Here is a 19,903-nt window from a genome sequence, read left to right as displayed (position 1 = left end):
CCGCTGGGCCAGCCAGCCTGTGTCTGAAGTACAACCAAACTCTGGTGAGATGTTTGTGTGTGTGGACAAGAGGAGGTTGGGGCAACAACCTAGTTAGAGCATGCGTTAATTCTGCAGCGAAGACACCCTTAAAGACTGTTTAGTGTGCTCCCCATCTTACCTGACTGGTTCTGCTAGCCTGTGCAGAGAGGTTGGAGGGCTATGGTCCTACCTTCTCCCATCTTCCAGGCTAGTGCTGACAGCGGCACTAGCTCTGTGGAGCCCTTGTTCTCCGTGAGAGACAGGACTCCTTCCATGCCAGTCACACACTTTTTGTAGCTTCCATGAAATAATGTGCATTCATTTCTCAGCAATGGAATGGTGAATTAAACAACAATCAATCCTCCCCCATTAAAATTCAACAACATTTATTAAAAATCTAGAGACGATTCCTCAAAAGGCTTTAAATAATTTGAAACCAGTCACGTTGTAGTCCTGGATTTTCTTGATACTGTCCCTTTAAATATAATTCATGGCTTTAAAATGCACTTTTACCTTATGTTGAACTTATAGACTATCTGTGGATGTTATTAGTGTCTCCTCCGTGCAGCCAATCCAATCATTCATAAGTTGCATGCCTTGTTGTCTGAATGAGAATCAGTTTCTGTCTACCCGGTTAAATGTTTGCTGGCTTGGCTTTTTCTTTGGCCTTAGATACAGTAAAACAGCCTACATGCTAGAACAATAATGGTTGTGATTGCTGATATGATGACACTAGTTTATGGAAACTGTTCCAATGTACTGTACATAGTAATCAGCCAGATACATGATAGCTTCAGAAAGTAGAACTCTGGTCGACTTGAAATAATCTAAAACAGTTCACTTTTGCACAAAGCCTGTGCTTAATTAATGTATGTGTATATATGTATGTGTCAGTGGATTGTTTCTCATATTCCTTAAAATGATCACCACCATCTTCTCAGGTATAAGCCTATTTCTCCAGAGGTTCATAATTAACTTTGTTAGCATGACATAACCATTTATAAATATGTCCAGATATAACTTCCCATTTGTGGGGATGAATGAAAGTATGATTTAGGCTCTGATTTGAAGTCCATTAAAATCATTAGGAGTCTTTCAACTGATTTCAGTAGGCTTTGGATCAGACCATTTATATAACGGTACAATAAGTAAATAGATATTTCCTATATTGTGCAACAGGGGGCTGGTTTACATAAAAACTTACATGGAAATAAAAGGTGTGAATTCAGACTGATTTAGGGCTGGTCTATATACAGAATTGTAGTGGTTTAAATATAAAGGTGTGATTTTTTTTTATTTTTAATTCTGATTCAACTGGTAAAACTTAGTGTGGATGCTGATCTGTTCATTTAAACTTGGTTTATACTGTGTAATTTATGTTGGTAAATTTACATGCATAAGCTAAATCTATATAAAAGTATTTAACTAATTTTAAACCTATATCCACACATGAAAGTTACACCAATTAAACTAAAGTGATTTAAGATAAATTGATGTGTAGACAAGTTGGCAATAATCAATTTTAGGATACTGGTTTAGTTAAATTGATGCAAAGGTTCTTTATGTGGAAATATATAAAGTATAAAGGAAATGTTGATAACCAAGGATTAACCTTTGACTATTCTCTCATATTAAATCCTTTCCCCTCATTGAACAGGTGAAAATAATAAGAGTATTTCTGTATCTTTAACCCTTAACTTGCCTTTCTTGGTAAGAGCCCTTGGGCTCAACTATAAAAGCATATGGAGAATAGATCCAGATCAAAAGCTTTAGTTGCAGAGCATAAGAAATAGATACACTTGAGAAAACGGTGGTAGTCTTTTGTTTGCTATGTTGAGAAACAGTCCACTGACATGGAGTTTTCTAGGTTTAGAAAGCAGCTGCATCCTATCACATTGTTTATAAGCATTGTCATTTCTGCTGTGAGACAGAAAGTCAGGCTCCAGGGCTGGATATTCAATTCCTGAAACTGCCTTTAGGGTTTTAATCTAACATCATCAGATAGTTATGTGTAGAAAAAAATAGACAGCACCAGGGCCATGAAATATATTAAAAGATACTATATGTGAAGTTGATAGTTTGGAAATTAAAAACACGGTTGCCAAAAGCATCAGTTTCTGCCAGAAAGAAAACAGCAGCAGATGAAGGGTGCTTCCTCTTCTCCCTACTTGTTCCCAAAATTAGGAAAGACAAATATAATGTTGGTGTTTTGTCCTATTAAATGTAGACAGCCCTTGGCCAATTGCCATGATTACACCATATAACAACATAGATGGTGCATTCAAGATTTTAATAGAGTAGCAGCCATGTATAGTGGATCCATTCTAGGCATGCAACACTTCTCGTTTGTAACTGACCAGAGTAGAGAAGCCATTTGTTCAGAATAACAAATTTATTTAAGCCAGTCACAATTACCTTGTGACTTCTGTACTGTAGGAAAGCCAGGAACTATCTTGTTTACTGAAATTTTAAATTAAGTTATGTGGGGAACTTGTTGAACTTTCAGCAGTTGATTAAGAAGTCTGACTCATCTTTGTCTTTTCTTTCAGCTTGCAGCTGTGTCTGATGTTTTTGTGGAAAATTATGTCCCTGGGAAACTGGCTGAAATGGGCCTGGGGTATGAAGACATTAACAAGATTGCTTCTCACATTGTGTACTGTTCAATAACAGGTATTTTAACTTTGCAGACTTGTGCAAAGGCTCATAAGGCTCATTTATTCTTCCCAAAATTCTACACCAGAAGGCATGCCATTTTATACAAACCTTCCTAGTTCATTTATGCTCATTCAGATTAATGGAGTGATATTTCTGGAGACTGACATTTTCCGTGTATCCAGAAAGCAGGTGTAGGGAAGATAGCAGTCGGCAACCATGCAAACTGCTTTACGATAACTTGCTCAGTATAGGCATTGTTATAGTGGACCAGAACTCCATCAAGTCCGGTATCCTGTCTCCGGCAGTGGCAGTACCAGAGGGAGGGTGCAAGAAACCCCACAATAGTCAGAAGTGGAAAATAGTCTATCCCACATAAAGCTCTCAGTGTTACATCTAATAGTTAGGAATTGGTTTAAATCCTGAACCATGAGGTTTTATATTCTTCACAGCCTTCTGTCGTGAGTTTGGGGTTGAGATGAGAGGCACTTACTACTGCTATTTGACCTTGGACTTTAGTTTGGCAAGTTATAGTCTTTATACTGATTTTATAGTATTAATTGGAGTTTGTAAAGGGAATTGTCTTAGGATATAGTTCTTGATGTATTAATTTTTTAAAATGTAGAAATACCACCCTAGGCCCTGATCCTGCAAAGATTTATGCATATGCTCACCTTTATTTATGTGAGTAGTTCCATGTTTGAGTGGGACTGCTCACATGCATAAAGTTAAACACATGTAAGTGTTCGCAGGATCAGGTCCTGAGGTGTAATTAAAAAAATGTACAATATTAAAAGGTGTTACATTAAAAAACCAGGCCTAAGATGGTAAGATCAACGTTCGATAGCTAAAGGTTCTTTAGATCTGCTATGTATACTCTGATGTTTAGAGTTATTGTAGAAAGGAGATTTCTGCCTTAAATTCCTATTTTAAATAAATTATAATTTAAACCAGGGATCGGCAACCTTTGGCTTGTGGCCCGTCAGGGAAATCCCCTGGCTGGCCGGGCCAGTTTGTTTACCTGTCGCATCCCTCGACCCACGCTGCTTCCCGCAGCCCCCATTGGCCTGGAACAGTGAACCGCGGCCAGTGGGAGCTGCGCTCGGCCGAACCTACGGATGCTGCAGGTAAACAAACCGTCCCGGCCTGCCAGCGGATTTCCCTGATGGGCCGTGTGCCAAAGGTTGCAGATCCCTGATTTAAACAAGTTTACTGTTTAGAATGAACTTTTAACAACTTGGCTCAATCCAGAAGGAAAACAAATCACGAAAACACGTTTAGCCTTTTTTGAGTTTTCTGATTGTACAAATCAATTGTTCTACCTCTGAAGAATTTTTTTCACATATATACACTTATATAATTAAAAACAAATACCTCTTTTTCAACTTCATAGAATCATAGAATCATAGAATATCAGGGTTGGAAGGGACCCCAGAAGGTCATCTAGTCCAACCCCCTGCTCGAAGCAGGACCAATTCCCAGTTAAATCATCCCAGCCAGGGCTTTGTCAAGCCTGACCTTAAAAACCTCTAAGGAAGGAGATTCTACCACCTCCCTAGGTAACGCATTCCAGTGTTTCACCACCCTCTTAGTGAAAAAGTGTTTCCTAATATCCAATCTAAACCTCCCCCATTGCAACTTGAGACCATTACTCCTCGTTCTGTCATCTGCTACCATTGAGAACAGTCTAGAGCCATCCTCTTTGGAACCCCCTTTCAGGTAGTTGAAAGCAGCTATCAAATCCCCCCTCATTCTTCTCTTCTGCAGACTAAACAATCCCAGCTCCCTCAGCCTCTCCTCATAAGTCATGTGCTCTAGACCCCTAATCATTTTTGTTGCCCTTCGCTGGACTCTCTCCAATTTATCCACATCCTTCTTGTAGTGTGGGGCCCAAAACTGGACACAGTACTCCAGATGAGGCCTCACCAGTGTCGAATAGAGGGGAACGATCACGTCCCTCGATCTGCTCGCTATGCCCCTACTTATACATCCCAAAATGCCATTGGCCTTCTTGGCAACAAGGGCACACTGTTGACTCATATCCAGCTTCTCGTCCACTGTAACCCCTAGGTCCTTTTCCGCAGAACTGCTGCCTAGCCATTCGGTCCCTAGTCTGTAGCGGTGCATTGGATTCTTCCATCCTAAGTGCAGGACCCTGCACGTATCCTTATTGAACCTCATCAGATTTCTTTTGGCCCAATCCTCCAATTTGTCTAGGTCCTTCTGTATCCTATCCCTCCCCTCCAGCGTATCTACCACTCCTCCCAGTTTAGTATCATCCGCAAATTTGCTGAGAGTGCAATCCACACCATCCTCCAGATCATTTATGAAGATATTGAACAAAACCGGCCCCAGGACCGACCCCTGGGGCACTCCGCTTGACACCGGCTGCCAACTAGACATGGAGCCATTGATCACTACTTCATGCTTACCATATATAGGGTCCCTGCTTAAAGAAATGTGGTTTTGAAATAGCAAAGACAGAGATGTTTGGAAATAGTGTATGGTGTACATTCAGTACATTATTTTATTTTAGAAAGTGCATCTACACGAATGTACAGAGGGGGGTGAAGTGACCTTTTGACGTATTATGCTGTGTGTTCATCTATGGCCTGAATTTTAGGGGCACTGAGCATCCATGTCTCCCATTGAAGTCTATGCAAAGTGACTTTATATATATCTCAGTTCTGGTTTTATGTTCCGATGTCCAATATGTCTCTTTTGGGACACCTGAACTGTCCCACTTTTTTGTGTCATCGCTCAAAACGCTTGGATTTTTTATAACTACCAAATGTTTTTTCAAGAATTATTGCTACACTGAGTAGAACTGGCATTGTGTTTTACTGAGACAGATAACTGAAATGAGCATCAGGGGTGAAGAGCAGGCTTTGGAGTGAAGATAAAAGTCTCTACAATCAGTGCTGTTCTTTTGCTCAAAGTCAATATTAACAACACCTATTCGCTGTTTAATTATAAACTAGTTCAGACCGTAAGTTACTGGGGAAAAAAAAAACCCTCCAGTCCAAGAAATATGCAGAAGCTGGCTGCGCTGATACCCGCACACATTTTTAAAAAGAAGTGTACCTTTAGCTTTCTGTGTGACTACTTCATGACCTGAAATAGTGTCGCCACAACAGTACCCCAGTTTTGGATTTTGCAAATGTGGTCACCCCAACACGATAAGCTTGTTGGAAATTTTCAGTGGGAAACATTTTTAACAGGAAATTGGGTTTTTTTGATTACACAATTTTTTCACAGCTTCCTTTGGAAAGTTTTTGTCAAAAAACGGAATGTCCCAAAAAAACCCCCCCATATATTTTAGTAGAAATAAAAGTTTTTAGTACTTGTATTTCTGCTGAAAATTTTTTTTCCATGTTAAATTTAGACAGAAATGAACATATACATTTTCATCAAAATTTTCTGTTGGAGAAAATAACAAATTTTTTTAACCAGCTCTACTATGGAATTCTCAGTTCCTCTGAAAATGAGATTCATAGTTTCCAGAGGCGACATTTAGGGTGAGGGGCGGATGCGGGGAGGAAGCAGGGTCACATTCCCTTTCCGCCCACTCCCCCCTATTTGCTGCTTGGCTTGTAGTCTGCATGCTCAGTAACACTGCTGAAGCCGGCTGCCCGCACTGTCCCCCCACTATCGGCAGGCGCAGGTCACCTCTGATAGTTTCTAAATAGTTTGCATATTTTACTTAGATCAACGCTATTTTCTTGCCACAGTAACTGTCTTAATCTTTTCTACTTATCACCTGTGCAGTGGTTTAAAACTTTTTGAAGCCACTAGTAAAACAAACTCAGTGATGTACAAGATATATAAAGGTTGAATAAATTGTGGGGGTCTAAGTGCTGTACCTTGCAACTGAAGGGAGTAACGATTGGATGCTTGAAGGAGGCAGTCCATTCTTCTAATCTGAATATTTTGATATTTTTAAAGGCCAAGCAAGTTTGGGCTGTCTAGTGCATGAATGACTGACCACGTCACAATATGTGATGCTCTAGCTATTTTGCTTTCCTTGTTTGTTGCATTCTGACCTCAACTTTTGTCTCCTGATTTGATGACTTCTTGATTTGTTGGCAACTTTTTTCTTTATGGAATAAGTTGAATCCTGTACTCTTTTTAGACTTCACTCTTCCAAAGGCGGGGCTAATGTTATTTCATGGTTTCTGTCTCAAAGTTTTGATTTCAGGCCTCACAATAAGACTACCACCAACCAAGAAGATACTACTGAAGTTCAAGAAGTATTGGAATCAAAGGTCCCTGATTCAGTGTTTTGCTAGTATGGGTTTTTCCAAAATAAAAATAATAAATTAATAATCTGTTTGATTGTTACTCAGTGGAATGAAATCCTGATCTCACCGAAATCAGTAGCTAAGTTCCTAGTTAGAGGAACCAGGATTTCACCCTTGGTTCCTTTTCTGTATTTTGTTCACAACAGACTTACAATTTTAGATTTTCAAAAAAAAATTTTGGGGGGGGTGGTGGGGAATTATTCTGATACACCAAGATGTTTATTCACATATGTTACAGATTTCAAATCAGGATATCCCAGTATGTTTTCTTTGTCTCATGCCTTCTCCCTTTAGAGATGAGTGTAAGCTTGTGCTCTTAGGACTGCTTAGTAAATTGTACATTACTTTTACTGTTCTATGTTGTTTGACAGCTGAGATGGGGGAAGATCCTTGATAGTTTGGAAATGGCTAGGGAGTGAAAGGGAGCAGGCCACATGAGATCAACTAGAACTGGATTCATGTAAATTAGTTTAAAGTGGGAAAACTCACAACTGGAGAAGCTTGTGCATATGTTCACTTTAAGGGTATCTCTTCTTGTTTCTTACCTTAAAGCTGGTGATGTCTATTGATCAGTTTAATGTTTTAGAGCAGGGTTTCTCAAACTTCATTGCACCGTGACCCCCTTCTGCCAACAAAAATTATAACACAACCCTGGGAAGGGAGACTGAAGCCTGAGCCCCACCACAAACCCTGCCATCCTGGGGGGCACTAAAGCTTGAGGGCTTCAGCCCTGAGTGGTGGGGCTCAGATTTTGGCTTTAGCCCAGAGCGCCAGCAAGTCTAATGCCAGCCCTGGCAACCCCATTAAAATGGTGTCGCAACCCACTCTGGGGTCCCGACCCACAGTTTGAGAACCGCTGTGTTAGAGAAACCATCAATCTGGCTTGTAATTGAACTGCTGTAGAATAAGCACTTCAGAATGAAAACTATTATGAAAATTTTTCTCAATATATTGCTGTATTCACTTGGACCACTGATTACACTTAAGTAGAAATCAAAAACTAAGGAAAAGTTATTCTGCTGTAACAGGTTTCTCTCTGCATATAAACATATGACAAAGGTCTTATCTAGACTAGGAAAAAAGGCACTTCTATTTAGGACTTTCTATCAAAGTTGTTTAGGGGGATGTCTTTTTGGTAGGGTTTTGTCTATAGTAAACAGACCTTCTTGTATCTTTGCTCTCATGTCTTTGGTTTAGTTGTCTGCACCCCCGATAGGTGCAAGTATGTTGAATGATATTTTGTCTTTGAGTGAGAAAATGTGTGTTTCCATGCCTATAGCATGCTGTGTTGTTTGACTTACCTTTTTAGTTTCAAACTTGGATTGTTTTGCCATCCTCCAACGAGGACTATAATCATTCCAAGCTCGATCGTTTTTGGAGTAATGAAGATCTGAACAACATTGGTTTGCACATCTGCAAGAGGACATTTTCTATGAATTTTCTTAAGGATCCTAGGATGTTGGTGGTGCTCTGAGCAATTTTAGCTGAAATGAAAGTGTCCTTAACTGGTTAAGGCCATGTGAGGTAATCATTTTGCCAATGCCTTTTGTCTTAAAAAAATGAAGATTTAGTGCAAGGACTTAATGTTAAATCCACATTAAAATTTAGAAATTGTAAGAACATAAGACCAACATTGGTCTGCACATCTGCAAGAGGTCATGCCCCCGGACATACTAAACTGTAAAGGGTGGATCCTTCAACTTGTTGAACGTGGAGCCCAGTTGCAGGCAACAGGGCTCTGCATTGGGCACAGGAGTCCACCTGTGTGCTGGAAATTGCAGAATTGGGGCCTTAGGATCTTGTATATTGCTGACAAAGCATCTCTGTTAGATCCCTGAGAGCTCAGAACTGTTTCAAGTGGGAGAGAGAGAGAACATGTTAGTCTCCTAGATTTGTGTGTTTATAAAATGCTGGACAGTTGGAAAGAGCCTGGGTTGAGGAAGATCAAAAAGTAAGTTATTCTTCAACTCAATGGAGACTTGGTGGTCCAAAATACAGAAAGGCAGCCTATCCCTTTAATCCACCAAACTTGGATAATGTTTGAGACAAATTCAATGAAAACAGTGTTTGTGTAAATGGGAGAGAAGCTGGGATTTCATTTATTATGTAACATCCACACCAGAGATCCAAATAGCAGATTATTCCCCATGTGCTTTCTGGTTTGCGACTCTGACATGAAGGATAATTGATATATGATACACCATGAGTTATGTTACAGCCTCCAGACGCCCTGTGTGAACTTGGGCAAGTTAGTGCCTCAGTTCTCCCTCTGTATGATGGAGATAACAGCACTGTCCTACCTTACAGGGGACTGTGAGGATGAATACATTTCCCTTCTGGGGAAGGTGCTGGTGCTCAGCCAGCTGGTCCTGTCCAACCTCTGAGACTAGTTTCTCACCCTGAGCCTGCCCACAAGAAATCTGGTCAGCCTCCAGAAAAATATCCTGGAGTTTTTCTGGCCACGACAACACTGGATCGCTGCTGGTGTCCTGAGCCTCCCCTTGTGGGCGGGCGGACAGGGGCTGATCTGTATCTAGGTCCATGCCTTTCACTTCCAGGTTCTACAGAGTCTCCTTTACAGTGCAGGTAGACCGGCACATGTCGTCTTCTGCCAACGCTGAGACCTCCAACACGACCAGCAGTTCTGTTATCTCCACCCAAGAGGTCTCACCTGCTGGTCTTTTATCAGGATCTCCTCAGGACCTGGAAGCTAGTCTTAGTGAGCAGGTCCATAGTGGCTGCTGTGGGGCGGGGACCTCTGCTCGGAACCTGTACTACACAGCTTCCATCTTTGTATGCAGGTGGTAGAGTCCTCCTTGGTGTGTTGGAGGTTGATCCTGGCTAGTACCACCAGACTTGGACACCTCCTGGACTTCGATCAGAAGGACTAGGGTGGACCACACATGGGCCTGTCCACCAGGTGTGTGCTCCAGGAGGTGAGGACAGCCTTTTCTCTTGATCCCCTCGCTTACCTTATCTTGGAGTAATGGATGGCCATCTTGGCCAGTGCCAGCAAGAGGTTGAGGTACTGCAACTTTCTGGGGCCAAGGATGGAATGTGCTAGAATCAGAAGCTGCAGGGAAAAGTACACAACTCTTGTGGGAGGGTGCTCCCTGCCCGCCCCTCACCCATTGCCTTCCAGAACTTGTCATCTGGCACCCACCCCGCAAGCTCCCCTCACCTCTGGCTATCCTCCGACCTGCCACCTGAGTCAGCCGAGTGACAACCAGCTGGTCTGCCTCTGAGCTGCACTCAGAAAACATGTGTACGTATTCATGTTTCATACCATCCACTTCCTTGCTCTTGTATCCTGCCCCGACTCTGTGGTGGAACCTGTGCCCACCAGTGGAGGGCAAAGAACCATAGTGGGCCAGTCTGTATTCCGCTCTGATTCCATAGCCTGCCAAGGTTATTAGTTGGTCGTTCCTCCTTCGTGCCATCAGCACGGATGTGTTTCTGGTACTGTTCACGAAGTCCTCCAGCTCCTGTCCCTTTTGTGGCAACCTCCAGTCTTCTTGCCCAGTCAGTCCCAGTTCCCTCCTCACAACTCCTCATCCAATCTGTCTCTTCTCACTCTCCTCCAGTCTCTCTAGCCATCATTCCTCCTCCCACTCTCCCCGCCACACTTGTTCCCAGTTCCAGTCTCTCTCCCTGGGATCCTTTTCTAATCTCAGTGTCCCCTCACCCTGGTTCTTGTACTAGACTCTTTGCCAGCTAGCCTCAGTTCTTCCTCTACACCCTGCCGCTTGTCAGATCTATCTCCGCCGCACCTCATCCCCAGTCCTAGTCCCCTTGCTCAGCCAGTTCCAATCTCCCCACCCCCTCATCTTCTCACCATTATTAGTCTTTCTCCCTGTTGTTTCCTTCCTTGGTTCCCAATCCCAGTCCTGCTCCAGCGCCACTCCTTGTCCCAATCTACTCATTCCCACACCTCATCCACCTCTTATTGTCACTACATTTGAGTCAGGCTCCTTCCTCATCCACACTGCCTGGTGCCAGTAAGCCGAGGTCACTGAGAGCACAGGAGTGACAGGGTCCCTACTCTTAATTCTGATGCTCGACCCCACCGTGACCCACAGCAGTCATGGGCAACAACTGCAAGGAGAGTCTAGCTTGAGCGCCTGTAGCCCTGGGCCGGAGCATGCTCAGTTGCTCTGTAGGGATGGCAGTCTCAGATAGGAGCTGTGAGGGGATGGAGTGTGATCAATACTGCTGGAATCTTTGGAGATTCCACACCTTGCCACAATTCAAGTCTGTTACAAAGAATTGGTATGGTAGACCTTCTCAGCAAAACAGTTGGAAGTGTGTGTATTTTACATGGCAAAATGCCTGCCTCCCCCCCCCCCCCCGCCACCTCTTTTTGGGAAATGGTTGAACCGTTTTGACAGAAGCTTTTCAAAAAAATTCTGCTGGAGGCAAACACCCAATATGAAAAACTTCAGCCCAAACCGTTAAAGTTTGGCAGAGTTATAAGGAACTGAAAACAGCCTCTTATAATAGGAAGAGTTGGAAAACCTTAATAATAGGTGCTGCAAACACCACCTCTAATTTAGGACCTGATCTAAAGACTATTGAAATCAATGGAAAGACTCTGTTGACTTCAGTCTGCTTTGGATCAGGTATTACAAGAACTATTTTGTTGATCTTTATAACATGTTTGCATTTTGTTTGTTAACAGTGGGGTAATAGTTAATCAGTCAGTTAATGGTTGCACTGAAAAACCTACGCATTTGAAACCTTCCTCAACTACCTCCTTTCTCATAAAGCTTTGTTTATAAAAAGTGTTGCTAAAAAGTTAGTGGTGAGAAAATGAATTTTACATTAAGGTCTGAAACCTACAATTGCTTAAGCTCACGTGTAACTTTACCCTTTTGGATAGACCCATTAACGTTATCTGAACAAGTCTGATTTGAAGTCAATGGGACTATCCATGTGAATAAAGTTGCCTGAGTGTTTGCTGAATCAGGCCCTTAGTAATGTAAATTATATATGTTAAATGAATATGTATGTATGGTGGTTGGTTTAGCAGAATTTATGTGCAAGTTTTACAGAATTTCCTGTAGGTTGCTGCTATACAGTATTTTTATTAAAAATCATACCAATTGGACATATTAATCAACATTTGTCCCTGGTGAGTGGCTGCAGTGCTGTTTTTCCCGTATCGTAAATAAATTGATTAGTGAAAAAACTTAAATGTTTAAAAATGTATCCAGAATTATCCTCAAAACAATGGATTATATTATTATTCCAGGTTGGTAGTGGTCACCGTAAAAGTCACCTTATTTAGCCTTAGGACAGTAGAAACATGAAGAAAACACACAAGGTGACACTGTTGACAAGCCAGGAGAGTGAAAGAGCAACTCTAAATTAATAAGATGTATTGTATCTAGACTTTGGTTAATGCAGTCTTTTACACAAAAGCAATACTACTTTGGAACTGCCTCTTTTTAAATTTTGGATTGCTGTGCTTAAAGTGGCAATTGTTAACAGTTTATGAGACAAGTAGCTTATCAGAAAGCCAGAGTCATGCACGGGTGAAGAGTTTACACGTAGGTAAGCCAAATGCTAACTCCTTTTTGGAATTTTGGAACTTGTGATTAGTAAATTGAGTTTCTTATCTAAACAAGTCTGATTGAATCTATGTAGCATTGTGCTGGCTGTTGCCATGGTGCTAGAATCTTCGTGATATTTCCCAACATTCCTGCTGTTTTCTGAGTACTCTTGAGCCCCCCAGATTGTCTGTTCTCACTCACAAATTGGCTTCATCGCTAATTAGAGTAATCTTAAACTAGTTCTAAATTTAATATATTCTGACAGCTCTGTGGTTGAGATTGGTTTAAGTTTATGAAAACTGGCCAGTTAAAGTAAACCATGCATGTGCTGGTCACAGAGGAGTGGCCATTTGATGCTGTTGGTATGGTCTTGTTTGCACTTCGTTATAACTATGAGAAAGTTAATTAGGACCTCTTTCTGAACAGTAGGGGGCAGTGTTTAAAAGGACAACACTCGCTGCTGAGGATTACTTCCAAATCAAAATGCTGGGATTTTTTAATTTTTTTTTTTTAACTCAGAACTCTATGGGGGAAAATCTGCTTGTGTTTTATGAGATTTTGAGTTTGATTTTTGCTTGATCTTTGAATGATAACACTAATTCCTCCCATAATTACCTGACTATTAATTTAAAAAGAGTTTTTCTCTATATTTTAGATTTTTAGTTTGACTTGTACTTGCTTTTTCTCTTATGTAAAGGTGATTTGGAACTGTAGCTTTCCTTATTTTCTGTTTTCCAATTGCTTTTTTTTTATCCTTTTTCTAAAAAGGGGTAGATACATTCACTGCATCATGTATAGGTTGTTTCTCTGCTGTTCTAGTGGAAGTATGAGAGCTCTTTCAAGTGTTCCCTTCTTTAGTGACCATAGCTCTATTGATACTTCTGGGAGATCCTACTATAGTAACAGTTAGGATTTATTATTATTAGTTAATTATTTGTATTCTAGTTGTAGATAAGATGTATTAAGTACTGTGCAGACATATAGGAAAATGCACTCTGCCTGAAATAGCTTACAGTTTAAGGCCCTGATCCTGCAAACAGTTATATATGATAGTCCCCTTGGCGAGTATGACACTGTTCATATAATCAAAATTATTCATGTGCATAATTGTTGGCAAGGTTGTGGCCTGAAAAGACAAAAAAATAAATTAAAGATTGGGGGAAAGGGATACAACTTATAAGCAGGTTTCAGAGTAGCAGTCGTGTTAGTCTGTATCCGCAAAAAGAAAAGGAGTACTTGTGGCACCTTAGAGACTAACAAATTTATTTGAGCATAAGCTTTTGTGAGCTACAGCTCACTTCATTGGATGCGTGCAGTGGAAAATACAGTGGGGAGATTTTATATACACAGAGAACATGAAACAATGGGTGTTACCATACACACTGTAACGAGAGTGATCAGGTAAAGTGAGCTATTACCAGCAGGAGAGAAAAAAAACCTTTTGTAGTGATAAGCAAGGTAGGCCATTTCCAGCAGTTGAGAAGAACGTGTGAGGAACAGTAGCCAGGGGGAAATAAACATGGGGAAATAGTTTTACTTTGTGTAATGACCCATCTACTCCCAGTCTTTATTCAAGCCTAATGTAATGGTGTCCAGTTTGCAAATTAATTCCAATTCAGCAGTCTCTCGTTGGAGTCTGTTTTTGAAGTTTTTTTGTTGAAGAATTGCCACTTTTAGGTCTGTAATCGAGTGAGCAAAGAGATTGAAGTGTTCTCCGACTGGTTTTTGAATGTTATAATTCTTGACCTCTGATTTGTGTCCATTTATTCTTTTACGTAAAGACAGACCGATTTGGCCAGTGTACATGGCAGATGGGCATTGCGGGCACATGATGGCATATATATCATTGGTAGATGTGCCGGTGAACGAGCCTCTGATAGTGTGGCTGATGTGATTAGGCCCTATGATGGTGTCCCCTGACTAGATATGTGGACACACAGTTGGCAATGGGCTTTGTTGCAAGGATAGGTTCCTGGGTTAGTGTTTTTGTTGTGTGGTGTGTGGTTGCTGGTGAGTATTTGCTTCAGGTTTGGGGGCTGTCTGTAGGCAAGGACTGGCCTGTCTCCCAAGATCTGTGAGAGTGATGGGTCGTCCTTCAGGATAGGTTGTAGATTCTTGATGATGCGTTGGAGAGGTTTTAGTTTGGGGACTAGTGGCGTTCTGTTATTTTCTTTGTTGGGCCTGTCATGTAGTAGGTAACTTCTGGGTACTCTTCTCACTCTGTCAGTCTGTTTCTTCACCTTAGCAGGTGGGTATTGTAGTTGTAAGAATGCTTGATAGAGATCTTGTAGGTGTTTGTCTCTGTCTGAGGGGTTGGAGCAAATGCAGTTGTATCTTAGAGCTTGGCTGTAGACAATGGATCGTGTGGTGTGGTCTGGATGAAAGCAGGAGGCATGTAGGTAAGTATAGCGGTCAGTAGTTTTCCGGTATATGGTGGTGTTTATGTGACCGTTGCTTATTAGCACCGTAGTGTCCAGGAAGTGGATCTCTTGTGTGGACTGGTCCAGGCTGAGGTTGATGGTGGGATGGAAATTGTTGAAATCATGGTGAAATTCCTCAAGGGCTTCGTTTCTATGGGTCCAGATGATGAAGATGTAGTGCAAGTAGAGTAAGGGCATTAGGGGACGAGAGCTGAGGAAGCGTTCTAAGTCAGCCATAAATATGTTGGCATACTGTGGGGCCATGCGGGTACCCATAGCAGTGCCGCTGATTTGAAGGTATACATTGTCCCCAAATGTGAAATAGTTATGGGTGAGGACAAAGTCACATTGTTCAGCCACCAGGTTTGCCGTGACATTATCGGGGATAGTGTTCCTGACGGCTTGTAGTCCATCTTTGTGTGGAATGTTGGTGTAGAGGGCTTCTACATCTATAGTGGCCAGGATGGTGTTTTCAGGAAGATCACCTATGGATTGTAGTTTCCTCAGGAAGTCTCCTGCTGGTAATAGCTCACCTTACTTGATCACTCTCGTTACAGTGTGTATGGTAACACCCATTGTTTCATGTTCCCTGTGTATGTAAAATCTCCCCACTGTATTTTCCACTGCATGCATCCGATGAAGTGAGCTGTAGCTCACAAAAGCTTATGCTCAAATAAATTTGTTAGTCTCTCATGTGCCACAAGTAGTCCTTTTCTTTTAACTTATAAGCAGTGGTGGATTTAGAGTTAGTGGGGCCCTGTGCGTGGCTTCATTTTCAGGGCCCCCCCCCTCGGGACGCAGCCAAGAAAAAGAACATTCTGTCTTATCTTATGATTCTGTGCTGAATAGGACTGGGCCCACTACAGACCCCTGAGGGACACCACTATTTACCTCTCTCCAGTCTGAGAACTGACCGTTTATCTCCCCCCAATTTTTCATTCTTTTTTTCTTCATCCTCCTCCGATATTATAAGTAATGGGAAGTAAATGAAAATAAAGTGAGGTACCTTGATTAGAGCAGGGGGTTGGGGTGTGGGAGGAGGGGTAAGGGGTGCAGGCTCTGGGAGGAAGTTTGGGTGCAGGCTCTGGGCAGGGGCAGGGGCTTGGGGTGTTGGAGAGGGTCAGGGTGGCGGTGCTTACCTTGGGCGGCATGGCTCCCAAAGCGACCAGCACACACACCCCTCCGGCAGTGGCTCCTAGGTGGAGGTGGGATGGGGGTCTCCGTGCACCGCTGCCCACAGGCACCGCCCCTGCAGCTTCCATTGGTCACAGTTCCTGGCCAATGGGAGCTGCGGAGTCAGCGCTTGGGGTGGGGGTTGTCAGATGAGATTTGTCCTGCATTTTGGGGGTCCCGTGCCACCGCACACTTTGTTTCATGGTAAATCCGTTCCTGGTTATAAGCAAAGTGCTTAAGGTGATGATAGGTAAATGTCTTGTGGGTGCCAGACTGGAACTGATATATCCACAACTTTTTGTTCTTGACCTAGAGATTTTTGTAAGACTTCTAGATTTCTAAATATGGCATCCATTTCTCCACCAGCAATGCTTGCTAAATCTCATGCAACCTATGGAACTGACAATTCAGATGAATCCGTTCTGTTTGTAACACTAAATGTTGTTTTGCTAGCACAAAAGACCATGTTACATTCTAAGACAGGGGTTCTCAACCTTTTTCTCGCTGAGGCCCCCCTCAACATGGTATAGAAACTCCAGGGCCCGGCTGCGGGAGGGGGAAGTGTGGGCCTCTGGCTGGGCGGGGGGATCCTTGGGCATAGGCATAGTTTTACTTCTATTTTGCAGGGGCAAGGGCTGGCAGAGCTTGAGTCAGCTCTGCACAGCAAGGTCCAGGGAGCGAGTGCCACCTCCACCCCCTGACTTATTCAGGAGGCCACCCAGCCTGTCTGGGCTGTGGGGGGACGCAACCAACAAATATAGCTCAAAGGGGGCACTCGGTTCAAAAGGTTTCAAAACCGCTCAGGGTGCAGGCAGGGGGTAGCTAGGGGCCGTGTACGGACAGGGGGGTAGCTCAGGGTGCGGGTGAGGGGGGCTCCTAGTGCGGCTCCCAGCTTCAGCGGGGAGTGGGGCCCACAGGCTTCAGCCCCGTGCCGCTCCCGGCTGGGGAGAGGGAGGGGGAAGGCCCGCCGGCTTCAGCCCCGTGCTGCTCTCGTTTGGGGCAGGGGTCTCTGCTGGCTTCAGCCCTGCGCTGCTCCCAGTTAGGGTGGAGGGGCTGCTGGCTTCAGCCCTTTGCTGCTCGCGGTTGGGGTGGAGGGGTGGGGGCGTCGGCTTCAGCGCTGGGGCTCAGGGCACCAGGTTTCAGACGCTGGGCTCCGCGGCCCTCTGAAAGGGCTCACGGACTCTCAGTTGAGAACCTCTGTTCTAATACATCTTGTAGTGTTTTAATAAATTACAACTGTTCCATATGAATGTCCTGTTTTGTCTCTAATATTTTCACAACAGAAAAAACAACCACAATAATCTTTGGGCTGGTTGGGGCAATACCTGGCAAAGTGTTCTTAGAATCCTCCAGTTCATTAACTAACTGTGGTGGCATATGTGAAATTACTTCACATTAGAGCCAGTTTATAGCCTCCTCCTTATCAGAAGATGCTGGTTTATGCAATGGTACATAACCTGGAGTTCCTAGGCTTTTTTTTTTCTGGTGATCTTGTTATTTCTAGGTAGCCAGGTTGTGGCCGATCTGCAGCTGGTGCATACTTGCATAGCTCTTTTGTAAAGTTCTTGCCCCTTTACTATGGGGCCAGACTAGATGGCAGCAGCAACAGGCAGATTTAAGAGGCAACAGAATCTAATACAATAATAATGGGTGACTTTACCCACCTACACATAAACAAGCCAATTTTCACTACAGGGCACCATTTAGAGAAGTAATTCCTTGACACCTTCAGTGATTATTTCTTGGAACAGCTAGTTAAGGAACATACAAGACTGGAACCTACTTGTGATTTAGTCCTAAATCAAATACTGAAGTTGGTTCAAGCAACAACTATAGTTGAGCAACTAAATAAATGCGACCACAAAAAAGTTAAGTTGAAGATGCCCATGACTGGGATTGTAGCAAAACTAGCATGATGATCTTGAAAAATATTCCTCTTTCTATAGTTTAACATGAGGAAGTAAGTCAAAAAAGGCCCTAAAGCCACAGAACATGAAATTAAAATCTCTAGCATTTATGCTACTGCATACCATAAATGTCACCCACTCACATCAACGGGTGGGGGAAATTGATGGGGCCAGTGGTACAAGGGGATAGTTCCAGTAGTGAGGGAGGGAGACACTTGCAAAGGAACAAATAGGTAGCTCTTCCCTCTGGGAGTCTCTGGCACCCTTTGGTCAGCTCGGGGAGAGGGGTGCTGGTTGGCCAGCATTCGCCAGCTCCCAGGATTTAGCCAAGTACAGAGTCCACGTGGAGCCTCTTTTGGCTCCATTCCAGAAGCCCACCTGAACTAGGAATGGGAATCTGGTCTGACATATGCTGTGTATCTAGCTGATCTCCTGTTCAGGGGGTCAGGAAGGAATTTTTCTCCCACAGGCCAATTGGCAGAGGACCAGGGAGGTGGTGGGTTTTTTTTTTTTTTGGCCTTCCTAGCAGCATCTTCAAGCCCCAGTGGGTTAAATAGGAAGACCTTAGTACCTAACTGAGGTACTGGTGTGGTGGTGTTTATTCATGGCAACTTGCTGCTGCTTTCCAGTGTGGTCAAGAGAATACAATGAATAGTTCCCAGAGGTGGTAAACCTTGAAGTTTGCTGATTGGCCTTGGGCTTATGTGATAGGGTGAATGAAGTGGAGGGAGCAAATATATCTATCTGTTAACCTGGATCCTAGGGATTACAGGCCAGGAAGCCTTACTTACTCATAAAGACCAGGTAAATTGGTTGAAACAAAAGCCAAAGATATAAAACACTGAGATGCAATGGATGTGATAGGGAAAATCAGCACAGCTTTTGGGATGGAAAATCATGCCTCTCTAATCAATTAGAATTCTTTGAGTGTGTCAGTAAAATAGTGGTTAAAGAAGATATGGATGAGATAATTAATTTGGACTGTCAAAGATTATCATGAGACTACTAAGGAAAATAAGTAGCCGTGAGGTCAGAGATAAAATACTACTATGCATTAGAAACTCATTAGAGGACCAAAAAGTGGGAATATATGTAATATAAGTGGGAATATAAACATGCCAAAAAGTTACTCTAGGACCAGTATTTGTTAATGGTCTGATGACATGAGCAGTGTGTGGCTTAATTTTCAGATAACTCAATGTTATTTAGGTTAGTCAAGACTAGAAAGGACTATGAGAAACTCCAGATGGACCTCATAAAACTAGGTGAATGGGCAGCACAGAGGCAGGTGAAATCCAATGTTGACAAATGTAAGGCACATTGAAAGGAATAATTTGAACTCATATAAATTGCTTGGTTTTGAATTAACTGTTACCGCACAGAGAGAAGACTGGGGTCAATTTATAGAATTATTCATAGATTTTTAACATCAGAAGGAACCACTGTTGTGTAGTCTGACCTCTTGCATAACATAGACCAAAGACTGTCACCCAATATTTCCTGAATCCAATGTAGCAACTTCTGTTAGGATGCGAATGGCTTAATTAAAACGTCTGTTCAGTGTGTAGAAGTAACCAAAAAGCAAATAAATGTTTGGATGTATGAAGAAGTGTATACGATATTATGTCATATTATATATTACATAAGGTGTACCATTTATTTATATGTATAAATATATATAAAATCAATCAATGGTATACCTTCATCTGGACTACATGATCAGTTCTAGTCACCCCATGAAAAAAAACCCAGTACATCTAGTAGAAATAGAAGGGTTTTGGAGATGGGTAATGAAAATGAATGGCAGTACGGAAAAGTTTCATGGGAGTGTGGAAGATGGGGCTGTTTTAGTGTAGAGAGGAGAAAAAAAATTGGGG

The 19,903-nt window shown here is 42.6% G+C and overlaps 1 protein-coding gene across 4 annotated transcripts in view; it reads left to right on the top strand.

The window, feature by feature from the left end:
- Positions 1-19,903, top strand: part of SUGCT (succinyl-CoA:glutarate-CoA transferase) — a 478,648-nt gene that overhangs the window by 19,176 nt on the left and 439,569 nt on the right. For all 4 annotated transcript variants that reach the window (XM_074943248.1, XM_074943246.1, XM_074943249.1 and 1 more), the window contains one exon: positions 2,571-2,691. In XM_074943248.1, coding sequence (XP_074799349.1) covers positions 2,571-2,691 — 121 coding nt within the window. The remainder of the gene's footprint in view (positions 1-2,570; positions 2,692-19,903) is intronic.

The sequence above is a fragment of the Natator depressus genome, chromosome 2 (genome assembly GCF_965152275.1).
Source record: "Natator depressus isolate rNatDep1 chromosome 2, rNatDep2.hap1, whole genome shotgun sequence".
In the NCBI taxonomy this organism is placed as follows: Eukaryota; Metazoa; Chordata; order Testudines; family Cheloniidae; genus Natator; species Natator depressus.
This window is presented reverse-complemented; position numbering and strand designations above follow the sequence as displayed.